Source organism: Theropithecus gelada, chromosome 5 (genome assembly GCF_003255815.1).
Source record: "Theropithecus gelada isolate Dixy chromosome 5, Tgel_1.0, whole genome shotgun sequence".
Taxonomy (NCBI): Eukaryota; Metazoa; Chordata; class Mammalia; order Primates; family Cercopithecidae; genus Theropithecus; species Theropithecus gelada.
Window position 1 is genome coordinate 137,969,221 of NC_037672.1, and position 18,028 is coordinate 137,987,248.

The 18,028-nt window shown below is 41.5% G+C and overlaps 1 protein-coding gene across 1 annotated transcript in view; it reads right to left on the bottom strand.

Annotated features, from left to right (window-relative positions):
- TBC1D9 (TBC1 domain family member 9) overlaps positions 1–18,028 on the bottom strand; it is a 138,076-nt gene that overhangs the window by 73,301 nt on the left and 46,747 nt on the right. Inside the window, exon 2 of the mRNA XM_025386465.1 lies at positions 8,397–8,507. Coding sequence (XP_025242250.1) covers positions 8,397–8,507 — 111 coding nt within the window. The remainder of the gene's footprint in view (positions 1–8,396; positions 8,508–18,028) is intronic.

Genomic DNA, 18,028 nt, shown 5'->3' on the forward strand with positions numbered 1-18,028 from the left:
GCAACATGGTGAAACCCTATCTCTACAAAAATTACAAAAATTACCAGGGTGTGATGGTGTGTGCCAGCTACTCAGGAAGCTGAGGTAGGGGGTCACCTAAGAATGGGAGATCAAGGCTGCAGTGAGCTGTGACTGTGCCACTGCATTCCAGCCTTGCTCACTCCACTACAGAGTGAGATCCTGTTTCAAAACAACAACAACAACAACAACAAAACTGTCAAACACATCCAGATTTTTCTGGCTCTGAAGCCTACATTCTTTTTTTTTTTTTTTTAATAATCTTTTTTCATTTATTTATTTATTTTAATAGAGACAGAGTCTCACTATGTTGGCCAGTCTGGTCTCGAACTCCTGGGCTCAAGTGATCTTCCCAACTCAGCTTCCCAAAGTGCGGGGATTACAGGCATGAGCCACTGTGCACATTCGAAGTCCACACTCTAAATTGCTACACTTTGCTGCCTTCTAACATGTTTTACAAGTGCAGCGAGTAGGAATAAAGGTTAAATTATCTGAAATAAGAAGAAGCCTGGTTATGAGTGAGGCAATTTTACTTAATGCCTCAGACCATGTCAAAAAAGTACACCTGGTTTCAAACTTCTACAATGCCACACACTAACTCTGGGGCCATGGGTAAGTTCCTTTAACCTCTTTGTCCTTCAGATTTCTTGCCTGTAATATGTAAGAAACAACACTTAACACATTGGTTTGTGCTACAGATTAAGTCAGGTAATACACTTCAAGTCCTTAGCATAGGCCTAGAACACAGAAAACACCAAATAATTACTTTTGGAATTATCTTAAGCAGCAGAACACAAAGACTTCATCTTGAAATGTGATTCAGAAAATATTTCTGTCTTCTGATGTCAAGAAAAGAAACTAGCTGCTTAACTATTGCTAGACTAACATACATTTAGCACAAACCTCTCGGGCCCTGGAACTCTTATGTTTGACTGCAAAGGGTACATATTATATACCTAGATGCCCTTGTGTAACTATAAGATTCGGACATAACTCTACTTATAATCTCTTATGGGCATAATAATATGCTCACAGCTTTATAATCACTTTGAGAACAGAGAGTCCCAGGTAACTCATTCAGTCTTGGCAGTAAGAATCAGTATTAACATCCTTATTTTACTGGATAGTGGGAACACAAATGTCTATCTTTCTGGAGGGCAATCAGGCTAGAGATATTAATTACATGCATATCCTCTTTTTAACTTTTTAATTTTTGCTATTTTAATTATATGTATATTCTTTGATTCAACATATCTACTTCCATAAATTTATCCTAAGGTGATAATTAAGAGAATGTGCAAAGATTTTTTTAGGAGAATATTCACTAAGATTGTTCAAAATACAGTAACATTCGGGGAAAAAAACCCTAGATTTCCAATAACATACTGAGTAGATCATTTATGTTATATTCACATAAAATATCTACTTATTAAAATTGATAGGTCAGGCGCAGTGGCTTACACCGGTAATCCTAGCACTTGGGGAGGCCGAGGTGGGTGTATTACTTGAGGTCAGGAATTTGAGATCAGCCTGGATAGCATGATGAAACCTCATCTCTACTAAAAATACAAAAATTAGCCAGGAGTGGTGGCGTGCACCTGTAGCCCCAGCTATATATTTGTATATATAGGTATATAAAGTATATTGGAGATTTTTTAAAGTCTAGAAAGTGATGATTTATGATATGGTATTTTGTTTTCTTTTTATTCATTTTATGTATCTATATTTTGTAATTTTTGCAATAAACATGTATTGCTTGAAGAAAAAGGAGCAATTATTTTTGTTTGCTTTCTTAACTCACTGTGTTTCTAAGGATACGGGAATAGTCCTTGAGTTACACAGACCAAGAAAGAATTACAAAAATATCTATCAACTTTCACATTACGTCTGCTTCATGCAGAAGGCAACTAAATTACCCAACACTTTATTTATTTACAGTAGAGAATAAGAGCAGAACCAATTAGCAATCTTTAATTAAACTCTGGGTCTTACCATTTGCTAACTAAAAGAATATTTAATCATGAAAGCCAGCATGGTGCCGCTTAAGAAGTCCTGGATGGGAGTGGGGAGACCTGAGAACTTGGTCTGAGCACCACATAACTAGTTATAACCAGGAATGTGAACTTGGACAATTCACCTTGCCTCTGCATCCTACTACAATAAGAGGGGCAGGCAAGACGGTGGCTGATCTATCTTTCATTTCTGAAACACAATGACCATCTAGGCCCAGATGACATTCTGGAATGGAAGGGATACTAAATCAATACACAGCCAAATCAAGGCACTGTTCAGCATTGTTATCAGTGAGGTGTCCATCAAACACATCCCCTCCACGCTTTACTTTATTAGCCCTTTTTGAAGGTCAGATGCATCCAGAAGGAACTGCCAGCAGCTCTTCTGTATCTTTGCTTCTAACTCTCCTGAGCTGTCCCAGAACTCCTTTCTTTAGATTGTATCCTTGGAACGACCTACATTTCTATGTGTCCATATTCCCATGGAGATCACATAACCAACCCTTTTTACTGTTACAACCTTCTAGTCCTTATAATGGGGAGAAAGTCAAATGGCTTTCTACCTCTGCCAACCGAAGGCCAAGGAAGACAATGGACTGGGCTCTCTTCTGCCTCTGGAACACCATATCCAAAACAAGAGCTGCTAGGGGCATATCTGCACCTATTTAGTATTCTCATGTGAGCCCCAGGTGCAAAATAGTCAATTCACTGGTAAACCATGAGAGACACAATTGTCAGAGTACAGTATAACCAGCTCAACAAAACTGGCTGGATAAAACGTAGAATTTACTGTACAAACCACTAAACGAAATGCCCTTCTGTAGGCTAGAATTGTTGACATAATGGCATATTAGCCAAAAAGAACAAAAACTGCATTTTGGGTACTAGTGAAATGAAATGGTCATCGTTTAGGAAAGTTTTTTGGCTCCCTTTCCCAATTAAATTTCTCCATGTCAAGGAAATGTAAATGATCAACTTCTTCAGACCAGTCTGGATAAACTAACAGAAGATTATTTGTTAGTAATTATGAGGCGAGCCGGGCATGGTGACTCACGCCTATAATCCCAGCACTTTGGGAGGCTGAGATGGGCGGGTCACCTGAGTCAGAAGTTCAAGACCAGCCTGGCCAACACGGTGAAACTCCATCTCTGTTAAAAACACAAAAATTACCCAGGCATGGTGGCAGGCACCTGTAATCCCAGCTACTCGGGAGGCTGAGGCAGGAGAATCACTTGAATCCAGGAGGCAGAAGTTGCAATGAGCCGAGATTGTGCCACTGTACTCTAGCCTGGGTGACAAGGCAAGAGTCCGTCTCAAAAAAATAAAAAAGATAAAAAGAGGAGGCATGTGAAAATAATGTCTCATCAAATAATTCGTGGTACCTCCACCCCGCTTTCCGTATGATTCATATTGCCCAGGGCCAGGTGCTTATTATAGTGGCAGTAAGATGGTCAGAAAGAGTCCTCCTGCCTGATTTCATGTGGGTCAAGTCTAAGGCAAATCATACAGCTAGGATTTACCAGTAACACTACTACTGCTCTATGTGGTCTATGTCAAGACATTGGTGGCAGATGCTCCCTTTAACTCAATTTATGCTTATTAAAGATTTACAAAACACATGACAAGATCAAGATTTATAGAAAAAGGTTTTATAATCCCACGGATTCCACAAGGCAGTGAGTTAGACTTACCCAATTGTCTGCAGAAGTTTCTTTTATAGCAATATTTCATAAAATCCTAGCAAATCAGAAGTTTTAAATATATTTTCCTACCCCATACTAACTTTGTAGTTTATGAAAAATAACATTAAATTTACAAACAATAAGGTACAGATACATTTAAAAAATCTTAAGGGAGTAGCTTCTGCTCTTAAAATCTTATGAAAGGGAGCCAGTAACTTGGATTTTAAATGGAAATCAGTAAGAAAGAACAATTAATGGTGGCCTGTTGCGGTGGCTCACACCTGTAATACTAGCACTTTGGGAAGCTGAGGCAGGTGGACGGCTTGAGCACAGGAGTTTAAGATCAGGCTGGGCAACATGGTGAAACCCTGTCTCTACAAAAAAATAAATAAATAAATTAGCAGGGAACGGTGGTGCCTGCCTGTAGTCCCAGCTACTTGGGAGGCAGAGGTGGGAGGATCACTTGAGCCTGGGAGGCAGAGGTTGCAGTGAGCCGAGATCACGCCACTGAACTCCAGCCTGGGGGACAGAGTAAGACATTGCCTCAAAAAAAAATACAAAATGCAACAAAAACAACAACAACACAAAACCACTTTCACAACACTTGTCTCGCTCTGTCGCTCAGGCTCCCATAAAGAAATTCTGGAGCTATCTCTGTGGATAATCAATATATACAAAAACTAAAACCATTCTGGGTTTATTATAATGAAATCATGCAGTGATTTCATTGTGACAGGTACCACTGGGAAAAGAAAACTACACATCACTTTAGACAATAAATTATGCCATCAGCATTTACAGCTTAGTGTTCCTTAGCCTTGGCTCAGCAAATAATTCAGGAATAACTCAGCTTTGTAACACCCAATTCTATCCCATAGGAGTATTCACAGGAAGATCTGTTTCATAGCAATACCATGGCAAAGCCCCAGAATCAGACTGAGGAGTAGTAACGTCAGGCAATGACATTATAAATGTCAGCGACAACAAAGGCGATGGCTCAGGGTCAGAGGAAAAGTCACAGGAGACACAAACCAGTTCCTTACATCACCAGAAATTGAGGTGGGAAGACCAGGAGGCTGGAGGGCGGTAAGGAGAGATCTGAGGACTCTGAAGACCTCCTGCCTGCAAAGGATCTCGCAAGCAGTTGGGCACTTGTGGCAGGATTGCTGGAAAATGAGCGAGAAGGAGGCGGCGGCGTCCTTTCTACACCCTCATGAGGTGGAGGGGTTTGGTGGCTTTCCCTGGCTTTTAACTTCTTTCTTTTTAGTTCTTCATCTGCTGGCTATGAAACATGATTCTAGATTGTTTGCCAACTAAATGTGATGCTTACCCAATCAACTATGGCAGGCCAGATGGTACTTTCCCTTCTATGGGCTCCTCTGTGGTGGGTAAACATGCAGAGAAGACTGGAACACTGTCTTCCAGGACCCTGGGTTACACTGGTAAGTCTGTCCAGGTCAGAGTCCCAGCTTCCTCTTCTTTAATCCTTTATCACCTTCCTCTCACTCAATCCCCATTCTTCATTTTTTGATGGGTTTTCCCACTGCTCTGAACCTTGAAGCCATGCCTTCATTCATGGGGTGTGTAAACAATGGTTATAGTTAATTGTCTCTCATTGGGCTGTTTGCATCTCAGAATACATTTAAAAAGACATAATTACGGTCTGGTACGGTGGCTCATGCCTGTAATCCCAGCATTTGGGAGGCCAAGGCGGGCAGATCACAAGGTCAGGAGTTCGAGACCAGCCTGACCAACATAGTAAAACCCCGTGTCTACTAAAAATACAAAAATTGGCAGGGCATGGTGGTGTGTGCCTGTAATCCCAGCTACTCAGGAGGCTGAGGCAAGAGAATCGCTTGAACTCAAGAGGCAGATGTTGCAGTGAGCTGAGATTGTGCCACTACACTCCAGCCTGGGCAACAGAGCAAGACTCCATCTCCGGCGGGGAGCGGGAGAGACATAATTACAATGTTAGAATTTCAGGTACTACTAGATCCCTGAGGGAGAATTACCCAGGCAATGGAGCTTGCCAGCAGCCTGAAATCACACCTAGATAACATCTTCTAATTCTGTAGAAGGCCAGCCTATATTCCTCTGTTTAGTTGGATGCCCAGAAATTCAATGGAACCGTAAGGCACTGGTTCACACTGGGCTGTAATTGACTATTTACTTGTATCCTCACTAGACTGTACGTTTCTCAAGAGCAGAGACCAAATATAATTGTCTTTATATTTTTAGATCCCAGCACAGCACTTCCTACCAAGTAAACATCAATTTTAAAAATGAATGAAGTCAACCGAAAAAGCTCCCAATGGCCGAAGCCGGAACAATTTGAGCAAAGAATAAAGTAGTGTTGGATTATAACCCAGAAGATGAAATAAATAGGCATGAGTCTATAGTGACATAAATAATTAAATAAATAAATGAGGGAGAAGAGATAAATTTACTGTGCAAAACAATTCTCCACAAATTATGTAGACAGTCTACCCTAAAGGAGAGAAAAATCCTTGCTCCTTAAGTATGGACTGCACATAGTGATTTCCCTCCAAAGAGAATAGTTTGAAAAGGGGAAGAACAGAGTAACTTTACAGTGGAGAAACCTAAAAAAACACTATTTTAGGGAGGTGATCAAGGAGGCCCACAGTCATAAATCATGTTGATAAAATGTACACTTGGCACCATGAAACAAAATGGCCCTTTATCTCTGTGATCTAAATCTACCGCCCCTGTCTAATCATGAGAAAAATATCAAACAAATTCCAGTTGAGGAGCATGCCAAAACCTACTGGATCAGTATCTTTCAAAACTGTCAAGATCATCCAAGCCCAGGAAAATCGGAGAAAATTCCACAGCCAAGAGGAGCCTAACGGGATATGACCGACTAACTATAATGTTATACCAGATGGGATACTGAAACAGAAAAAGAAAATGAGGGAAATCTGAACAATAGACTTTACTTACAAATAATGTATCAACACTGGTTCATTAATTATAACAAATGCACCACAGTAAGATGTTAATAATAGGGGAAACTCTGCATGGGGGGTGGTACAGATGAGAGTTCTCTGAACAATCTGCTCAACTTTCCTGTAAATCAAGTAGAGGTGAAAAAATAAAAGTTAAAAAAAGTGTTCATATAGTGACCTTACTTTTCTTATGGCTGTTTTAAAAACCGCATGCAAACAAATACTTGGCCATTTTGGGCCAATTGCAGTGGCTCATGCTTGAAATCCCAGCACTTTGGGAGGCCAAAGCAGGAGTTCAAGACCAGGCTGGGCAACCCAGAGAGGCACCATCTCTACAAAAAAAGAAATTGTAGGAAAAAAAAAAAAAAAAAAGTCCGGGCACAGTGGTTCATGCCTGTAATCCCAGCCCTTTGGGAGGTTGAGGGGGGTGGATCACCTAAGGTCAGGTGTTCAAGACCAGCCTGACCAACATGGTGAAACCTCATCTCTACTAAAAATACAAAAATTAGCTGGGTGTGGTGGCACGAGCCTGTAATCCCAGCTACTTGGGAGGCTGAGATGGGAGAATCGCTTGAACCTGGGAGGCGGACGTTGCAGTGAGCCAAGATCGAGTGACTGCACTCTAGCCTGGGCAACAGAGCAAGACTCCATCTCAAATACAACAACAACAAAAAACTTGGTCGATTTGGACTAGAAGTTCTTATGAGAGATCCAATAAAAGCAAGATTAAAAATTTTTTTTTTGCTGGGTGCAGTAGCTCACACCTGTAATCCCAGCACTTTAGGAGGCCGAGGTGGGCAGATCGCTTGAGGTCAGGAGTTCAAGACCGGCCTGGCCAACATGGTGAAACCCCATCTCTAGTAAAAACACAAAAATTAGCTGGCATGGTGGTAGGCGCCTGTAATCCCAGCTACTCGGGAGGCTGAGGTAGGAGAATTGCTTGAACCCGGGAGGTAGAGACTGTGGTGAGCTGGGATCATGCCACTGCACTCCAGCCTGGGCGACAGAGTGAGACTTCATCTGGAAAAACAACAACAAAAAAATTTAAGACTAGTCAAGTGCAGTAGTGAGAAGTGGGGACAGAGTAGAAAAGGAGTTCCATCTGCAACTGACTGTGATGAATGGAAATAGCTCACGACCATCGGACCAGCCAAAGCAAGACTGTTGACTACTATTTTAAGCACAGCACAGCATTACTGATTATCATTAGGAGAACTAAAGAATCCCTACTCAGTAGGAAGTACTATGCTAGGATATACCAAATATTGCTTAGTACACCCAAGTATTCCACACATCCTTCTTCATTTCCCAGCTTCCTCTGCAGTGAGGTTGGGCCCACATGACTAGTCTTGGCCACTAAGTGTGAGTGGAACAGAAGGCGGAGTGTGCCACTTCTGGGCCAAGGAAGTTAAACACAGATGTGCTCCACCCTCGCACTCTTCCCTTGTATGCTGACCTTGGAGGCCCTGTGTTCCAGAGTGTCACTACACATGGAGGAGGCCACATAATCCCAACACAACTCTACCCGAGTGAGAAAGAAACTTTCGTTGTGTTAAGCCACTGAGCCTCTGGGTTCATGTGTTGAAATGGCTAAGGTTAATCACCCTAAAATACCAGTGATTGCATTCAGCAAGTACACACTCCTTTCCTTCTGATAAAAAGTTGTGAACCCTAATGTTTCTTTTAAAACTTGCGTATTTCAGGATGCATTTGCTTACCACAGGCGATGGTCCAGTAGACCAGGGAGTCTGGAGTCTGGTACAAGATTCGGTAAGGAGCGACCCGGGCACTGGAGTCCAACACAACATCAAGGGTACCCACCAGCAGGCCTGAGGGTGGAACATGGGGAGAAACAGGTAAGAATTGCCTTAGTACTTTCCCAAATTCCCAGGGGCAGCGTGAACATGCCCTTTCATGAGCTCTCCCAACAACCCCATCTCCCATTGCACCACGCCTTGGAAAATTTCATTTAAGATGATGCTGGCTCTGCACAAGCTGCACAACTTGACAAGGTCACGAGAACCAGTCGTGCTTATCCGATTCAGTCTGCCAGGCTGCCCCACATGTTATTTTCATCTGTTCCACTTTCCATTTATGTTTAAGAAATTAGTACAATTCAGCTCAGCAAACACTAATTAAATTCCTACTATGTGCAAGACAAACCCTGTGGGCACAAAACTGAATAAGACAGCATCCCCAGGGCATTTATCATCGAGCGGAGGAGAAGGTCAGGCAGTGCTTTGGCACCGTGTTTAGGATGAGCCAGGGCTGGGAAACAGAGGGATCTTCGCATTTCAACAGCAGAGTCCTCTGCCATTTGTGACATCAGTCATGATAACCAGGGCTAACCAGAGTTGGTCTATGCTATGAAATGATGCAGGAATAAGGTTGAGGATCAGGGTCTGCATTTTTAGCACAAAGTTTAGTTCTTTGAGTCAAGAACCCCAGTGATCCGCTTATCCAGGGTTTACCAGGCCCATGTGAAAACTTGTTCACATCGTCAAGTCCAGACAAGCCTGAATGTTCAGCAAATGAATTTAGCAATTTATTTGGAAGGAATACAAATGCCCAGTATACCAATGCTCACTTAAGAACAGGCTGTACCTTCTCTTTCTAGGAGGAAAACTGACAAGGAAAAGGAAATTAAGAGCAGAAAGCAGCTTAGTGAGCAAAGGTGGAAGGTGCCTGGAAGGCGAAGTCTGCCCAGATGACCCGGCTGAGGCACTCCAGCCATGCGGAGAATGCACAACCCTGTTTCTCACTCAGCAATCCTTTTCCAGTGTTCCCAGACAACTTGTCAGGTGTGGTGGTGGCAGTACAAGGATTCTGACAGCTTCAAACTGGGAGCCTGTCATCAGTGCAAATTTCTCTTTTAACCACCTTTGAACCACACTTAAGCGGGATTAGACACCAAACATTTTCTACAGCATTTTAAAATAACACGGATTACACACACACATTCTCCAAGGTATAATAAACTAGATCCCTTAATTGGAAAGATGAATCCAAAAGATTCCCATAATGTAAATGCCCATAGTTAATCTAAAGCTACATGGAACCCAGTATATAGCAGGGCTTGGACTCAGAAGGACCAATTAGGAACCCAGAACAGTTGACAATATTAGCCCAAGACATTTTATTTCCAAAATCTCGCTTTTCTCAATTGCCAGATGGAGACACCATTACTACCCCAGGATTGTTTTTGAAGACTGAAGGTAATAAGACTTAGGGGTAATAGGCTGTTTGGAATGAGGGGTTAAGCCACCTGAAAAAAACCTGCTAAGATACTTTTATCTAAGTTTACCTCTATTTAGATTGCATGTTTATAGAGGATGACTTTGGGATGGAACTAATGGTATTTGAAGCTGGGAGATGGAGGCTGAAGGCCCCCAGCCTCCCTTGCTTTGCAACTGTTGATACTGAAAGCAGCAAAGCTCAGTGCCAGATTGCAGGCTTTTCCTGAAGTTTCCCTGAATCTGAGGCACAAATTCTGAAAATGTTGCCACCGGTACCTCTTGTTGTGTTATTTTGTAATAATGTCTTGAGGTTTGGTTCTGGCCATACCAAATAAAAAAACCCTGATATGCACAATGTCATTGAAATTCACTTCCCTCTGCTCTGGCATCCTGGTGTCATGGAAGGAGCTATGATCTAGTCAACTCATGTTCGGAAGAGCTCAATTCTGTCTCTGACTCTGTTATAACCAGTTCTGTGGAGTGGGACGGGACATTTAACTTCTCGTTGCTTTGATTTCCTCAGCTGTAAAGTAGTCATAATCGCCCTTGCCTTCCTGAACTAGGGTTATTAATCAAGAAGCCTAAGTGAAGTAGAACATGCAGAAGTCCTACAGTTGTCCTTGGTCTTTGTCCAACGGCAAAAAATCCATTTAGATTCACTCCAAACCACAGTGACCATTAGCTGACCTCAACATACCAGGACAAAAACAAACAAAAAAACTTTTGCTCAGTAGAAATTAACTTGTTAGCTCTGGCCTGTATGAAATACATTAAAAATGAAATTTTTACAGCCTGCAAAGTCTTCCAAGGGGGTAGATTTCCACATTATATCACACACATATGCATTTTTGTTTGCTTTACTGTGACTTGGATTTGCTACAGAGACCTCTAATTTCTTAAATGACTTTTCAGTTATCTACAGATGGAAGAATATAACAGGAAAAGCAGAAAATAGTGAAATAGTGCTAGCCGAGAACACTAAATTTCCCTCTCTGTTAACTAGACACACAAATGCATCACCCATAATTGAGTGTTTGTAATACCTCTCACATCTTGAATCAAAATAAGAAATAAAATGCTGAAACTACTACAGGTGTCATATATGTTGGTTCTAAGGCATACAAACTTTAGTCTGGGTTTAGAGGGTTGCAATCAAGAATCAGCTTGTGGGCTGGGCGCGGTGGCTCACACCTGTAATCCCAGCACTTCAGGAGGCTGGGACGGGTGGATCACTTGAGGCCAGAAGTTCAAGAAGAGCCTGGCCAACATGGTGAAAACCCTTCTCTATTAAAAATCCAAAAAAAATTAGCCAGGCACAATGGTGTGCACCTGTAATCCCAGCTTCTAGGGAGGCTGAGGCAGGAGAATTGCTTGAACCTGGGAGGCGGAGGTTGCAGTGAGCCGAGATCATGCCCCTACACTCCAGCCTGGGCAACAGAGCAAGACTCTGTCTCAAACAAACAAACAAACAAACAAAAGAATCAGCCTGTGTGGTTTAATAAGCCTCTGAGTGTCATCATAGACCAAGACTCTTTCAAGGGCAAGCATAATTGACTGGGCAAGGCAGAGCAGCGGACAGGGGCAGTCCTGGTTCTGGAATGCTTCAATCCTGGCTCTGCCACTTCCTCCTGGAGCCTCAGTTTTATCATCCTTTATGGCTCACTGAACTTTTGTCCTCTGTAACACAAAAGAAGGAAGACCTCTGAAAAGGTCCAACCCAATCCACATATCTTCATCACCACAATGTTCCCAATTAAAATCCAACCTCAACATAAACCATTCTAATTAACAAAGCCTCTGGTGTCAATTAGAGATAAAGACGACCGAGTTGCTTAAAGCAAGGCTCCCTGGAGTGAGGGTTTCTCATTAGATGCAAGTTCACCAACCCTACCTCTGCATTCACGACTGGCGCCACCAACTTCCACTAAGACTTGGATGAAAACTAACAGATATACATGTACGTAGCACAGGTACATGCTGAAATATTTTCAAGTAAATTACAGAAAGTGTATCAGGATATTCACATTAGGTACATTTAAATGAGAAAATTTCTGTGAAAATTCCCTGAACATTTAAGGCACTGGATATCCAAACAGAAAGTAATACTGTGAACTGAGGTACGCAGTTGGCCAGTCAAATCAAGAAATAGACTCTTTTCATATTAACCCAGAAGTGTTGAGTCCTTTCACGCCTGGATAACACTGATCACTTGAAATGTTGTACTTGTCTGTCTGCTCTTGTCCCCCCCGACCTCAAACAGCAAACTCCTAATCTTTGAATGCCACCTTTTTCCTACTGTACTCTTCCTCCCAGTTCTGCCTCTATAATGCCTATTACATTTGTTTAAGATTACTTGCATATTTTGCCTTGTCCCATTTTTTCCTCTTCTCTCCAGACTGAGAGTTCCTTGAGGGCAGGGTCTAATTGATTATTTTGGATCCACAGGCCCTGCACTTTGGAGCCCAGTAAGCACTAAACACATGTTTGATGATAAATGGACAAGTTAGGTGTGTGTGTGTGTTTAAAAAAAAAAAAAAAAAAATCCAAATAATAAATTATCACCATGCTATCTAAACTCTATTGGTGCATGAAGTCAAGACCCTGGGAAAAAGGAAATACTCCTCCTTTGTCCTCTACCGATGTAGAATACTAGGAGATGGGAAATCTGGTCTAGAGAATCCCCTTGCCCCGCCCCCCCCACAAAAGGAGCAACAATTAGGATTTTCTTAAAAGTCTTATTACTCATACCTTTGAAATGGCTGTCAAAATACTGAACCTTTTCTTCATTTCCCACACAAAGCGCTGTTTTAGCAGCTGTTCTAGTCAGCTATTCCTGGTGTTAAACAATCTTGATTGCCTAAGATAACAAAATCAAATTACAGCCCTCAAAATAACTCTTATCTGCATCTACCTATTACATTAGTACAGTGGCATCTTATAATGTAAAAGTGCTGTTTTCAAGGAGATTCAGAAAACACTTGGCAAAATTGTTCCATATTCGCTTCCCATTTGGTTGTGGGCGCTGGAAGATGTGTGATGCACAGTCACCACTGCACAGCTGCAGCCTGGCTGGGAGCTGGTACAGGTGGCAGGTCCACAGTGCTGCAGAGAAACCCCCGTCAGCCTTCTGCAGGCAGGGCTGTGTCAGGAGAGTGTTGCCATGCAGAAATGTGCTCATGGAAACGATCGATCTATCTACTGGTGATCAGGGCTAAGTAAACTGGACAGGATCCTAAAGATTACTTGGCTTCCCCTATTCCATTAGTCCTGAAGCTGGTCTGAAATGAAGCAGAGATCCAGGAAGTACATGGCAGAGTGGTCAGGGGAGTGGGCTCAGCCTCAGCTCACATACCAGTCAGTCCCTTAATCTCTCTGTGCCCCTGCTTCCTGATAAAGAAATAATAGTACCTACCCTAGAAAGTGCCTAGTATGCACTAAGCACTATTGTGTGATGAATTATTCAAAACAATAGAAAAGTATAGGAAATTACAAAATACATGTACCACTACTCTGTTTTGTTTGTTAGTTTGTTTTTAACATTTTGCCTTACCTGCTTCAGGTCTACTTTTTTTTTTTTTTAACAGAAAGAAAAGGTAACAGACACAGTGATGTTCCCTTTGCACTCCCTTAATCCCATTTCCCTCTCTCCATTAACCATTCTTAAATTGTTTTGTATTCTTCCTATCCAGGTCCTTATACTTTTACTGACCCATATGTTTTTCATATAAAACATTTAAAACTGATGAGTATTTTACAAATTTGCTGTGAGTTACACTGCAGCTTATTTTTTTCAATCAATATGTTTGTAAAATGTATCCAGAATATACTTGTAAATCTGATGCATTCAGTTAAAAATATTGTGTAATATTCCACTATGTAAGTATATTACAACTTATCTGTTTTCCTAGTAAAGGACATTGGATTTATCCACAGTTTTTGCTCTATTATGCAACTGTAATCATATTCTGTTTGCATAAATCCTTAAGCACCTGAGCATATTTCTTTAGAATGGAATTGTCAGGTCCCAGGGTAAGTGCATTTCTAAACCTCAATAGATATTACAAAATTGCTCTCTAAAGTGCTCAAGAAAGTGTGGGAATACCTGTTTCTCCATAATATCTCCAACACTTAGCATTACCAGGTTTTTTAATTTTATTTTCACCAATTTCTAGAGTGAGAAATGGTACCTACTTGTGATTCAAATTTGCATTCCTCTGATTATTAATTGATTTTCCTGTTTGTTGGCCATTCCAATTTCCTTTTCTGTGAGTTATTTGCCTTTCCCATTGTGGTGACATTTGCTAAGAGGTACAGTTAGACAGAATTCACCATCTAGAAGCTTCCATTTACATACATACTGGATTTCCATTCATTTCAGCAAATATTCACCGATCTCCCCAAAGCCAGAGATGCAGTATCCTTGGATTTACTTCTTTATATATCTTCTATACACATGCAAGACTTTTGGCTCAGTACTTGCTCTCCCGCACATCACTTCCATGCCTGGCTTACTATCTGGGAAGATGGTAGGTTTCTGTAGGCCACCTGCTGCCACCTGTTCTTCTGGCTGCTGCTCCTTAGATGTAAGTGATACATTCTCTAGAAGTCTTAACACTTACACGATACTGGGCAGAAAGTAATTAAATGGAAACATTCAGAAGCAGCTGCTGACATACCTATAAACTCTCTAGCCATACCATAACTTTTACACTTCTTTAATGAGCCTTGTTTGTTTGCTTGTTACTTTTTAAAGCCTCCAAGGTTTTGCACAAGTGTTTCTCATTCTGGCAAACTTCTCTTTCCCTCAATATCCAAGTCAAGGTCACCTAATGCATGTGTCCCTGTTTTCACCGGCATGCTCCCAACCAACGCTGTCAACACTCAAGCCCCCAAATCTCCTGGCAATTAACTTCGCTTTTTTGGGTTTTGCCAACCATCTTGACTTATATTACACTAAGATAATTACTACATTGTTTCCTACTTCAAAAATTAAAAAGTACGGTTTCTTCCCACCAGACCCTGGGCAATTTGAGGACAAGCACTGCCATATTTATCTTGGGAGTCTCAAAGCCTACAATAATGTTCAGCACATTATGCTGAATATTTACAATGTGGACCACAAAATTCTCAATTTGATGAACATTGGGAGAAACCAAGAATTATTTTAAGAACTAATTCATCTTTGTACCACAGTTTCCAATATTACAAGTTCTAGCAAATCTGCCTTAAATAATTAAAATTGTCTATGAATCTTACAAAGGAGACCAAGACTTGAGAAGGCGGCTAAAAATTCCATTTCAAAGACTGTGAGGTAATAATGCAAACCAAATTCATATCTGGAACTGCTTACCTTGGGAAATCAATTTCTCCAGTTTCAGAAGTAATTTGTCACTTTTTAATCAGTATTGAAATTTATCTGAAATTAAGTTAGATCAAAAGCAGAGATATTCAGGGAAAAGACAAGCCTCTATTCCACTTTTGGAAAGGAGCTCAGAGATTGACAGTTGTCAAAAAACAAAACAAAACAAAACAAAAAAAACCAAAGATAATTCAAAGGTTTAATTAACCAATTGAAACCCTTGTGCCCAACACACAGATTGGTAAATACGGTTTGCACACCATACTGGCCAGGGGACCAAGAGAGGGATTAGGAAAATGACTCTGTGTGCAAGTGTGAAGAATGCTGAAATGGCCAGGTGAGGGTCATCTCCATAAGTATAAATGCGCCAGAGTTCCTAGAGGCACCATAACCAATGTGAAGGTACACGTGGGCTAATGTTGGCCAGTCACATTATGTATGAAAGGGGAATACAGGCGGAGGCTGTTCTCTGGGTAAGGAGGTAGAGGATGTGGGAGGTTTGTCAAGGAAGGTGGCTGGGACAGGAAATAGGTACAACGCATTGTTCTCTGTTCCATAACCTCAAAGAGTATTATAGTTATTCTCAGGCACAGGTATTATTGGCAATAGGGGAAAAAGATTAGAAGGGCATGGATAGACATGTAACCAATCCCAATACTTGGATGCTACCTTCAGTGTCGAATGGTGGGAGCAATTTTATTTTCATAAGTACCATACATTCTTCCACTCTTTAGCATCTCTAGATAAAAATGGTTCTCAACAAGCCTACTATGGAATGTTGTTGTTTTAAACAGGCCATCCACAACTCTTTCCTCTCAATTTCAATAGCTGCTTCTCATAACCCCATTCTAGCTGCCCCTGTATCATGCTGCCTTCAAAGATGACACCGTTACCTGGGGGGAAGGAACCAGTCTTATCTCTCTCTCTCTCTCTCTCTCTCACACACACACACACACACACACACGTGCACACACACCCCAACTCATCACTGTTCGTTGAAAGATGAATTAAGAAGTCTAAGAAATATATTGTTGACTCTTAATGAGGACAGTGCTTCTCAAACATTTGTGGTTAAGAATCAGTTTTGCCAACTTGGGGACAGGGCTGAAAAAAATCAGTTTTTCTTTGTTTTTTAGTTTTCAGTCTGTTACAGACTGACACTTCTGTAAAAATATGATGCATATGGAATACTAAAAAAAAAAGAAATGACATAAAAAATACAAGCTTCCAATTTTTTGATTAAAATTAACAGACAATTGTTCTAGGTTCCTAAATGCTTAATCTCAATATCTGTTCTTAGCTGGAGGCAGACTGGTAACAGTTTAAAATTTGGTACTTTAAGTCAGCAGTCCCCAACCTTTTGGCACCAGGGACTGGTTTTATAGAAGATAATTTTTCCATGGACCAGAGGTGGGGGGTGGGGTGGTCAGGGGATGGTTTGAGGATGAAACTGTTCCACCTCAGATCATCAGGCATTAGATTGTCTTAAGGAGCATGCAACCTAGATCCCTTGCATGTGCGGTTCGCAATAGGGTTCTTGTGCCCGTGAGAACCTAATGCTGCAGCTGACCTGAAAGGAGGTGGAGCTCAAATGCTCCCTCACCTGCCACTCACCCCCTGCTGTGCAGCCCAGTTCCTAAAAGGCCACAGACTGACAGGTACTTGTCTGCAGGCTGACAGTTAGGAACCCCTGCTTTAAACAGTATTAAATTAGGGGAGGGGAGGCTCTAGGGCAGTCATGTTGTTAAGACTGTGTTTCTTAGAATCATTTATATAGCTTTACAGAGCACATGCAATTCTGTAACTTTCATTTGGGAAAAAATGACTGTTTTCACAATGCAAACTAACATAAAACTCAACAAACTAAGATACAACTCAACATACGTGAATGAAGGAGGCGTGAGGGTTTTGTTGTATGTTTATCCCAAGGGGCACTGGTTAAAAAGTGCTGGGAATATAAACTAGTGTATTAGGTGATCCCCGAGAGACCCCTGCCTCATTTCTTACCAAGAGGGGAGTGAGCTACAGGGGAAAGAATGACAAAGCTAAGAGAGGTAGAGCACCCACTCTGTAGAATGTCAAACAGTAATTCTGGATCACAGGGTCTTTGACATACATGCTTATATAAGTACTCACAAAATAAATAAATGCTCAACAAGAGGGAGAAAGAAGCTGTGACTTTCATATTTTCCACCTCAAAAGATAAAACACAGGCTGGGTTATAACTAAGCAAACAGAGCAGAAAACTGAAATCTGAAGAGCATTTTATCTGTATCCAATTAGTATGTGCTGCTCAAATCTCCCAAGCACCCTCAAAAGGCCATGTCTTCCAGGAGCTGTTCCATTTCCCCTGCAGGCCCATCTCTTAAAGTCACAAGCACCTGCTCCTGCATAAAGTCAGAAAAGCTGGAATGGATTTTTCCATCCCCTTGGGGCAGGGGTCTGAGGAAGGAATGATTCAAATACTTTATTAATGCAATACCTTACTCTACACCCTAATCAGGACCAGCTACATAATCTGTGGGGCCCAGTGCAAAAAGAATATTCAGGTCCCCTTGTTAAAAACTTCTTCAGAATTTCAAGGCAGCAGCAGTAGAATATTAAGCTAAGCCCAGCGCTTTTCTAAGTGTAGGTTCCTGTGTACAAGCATACCTAGGAAGCTGGCCTTCACCCTAGCAGTGTGTTGGCTCGTTCTCTCCCCACAAACAAGCTTGCTGCTTTCAGACTTCTGTGCAGGACTCAACTCTGCTCTGAT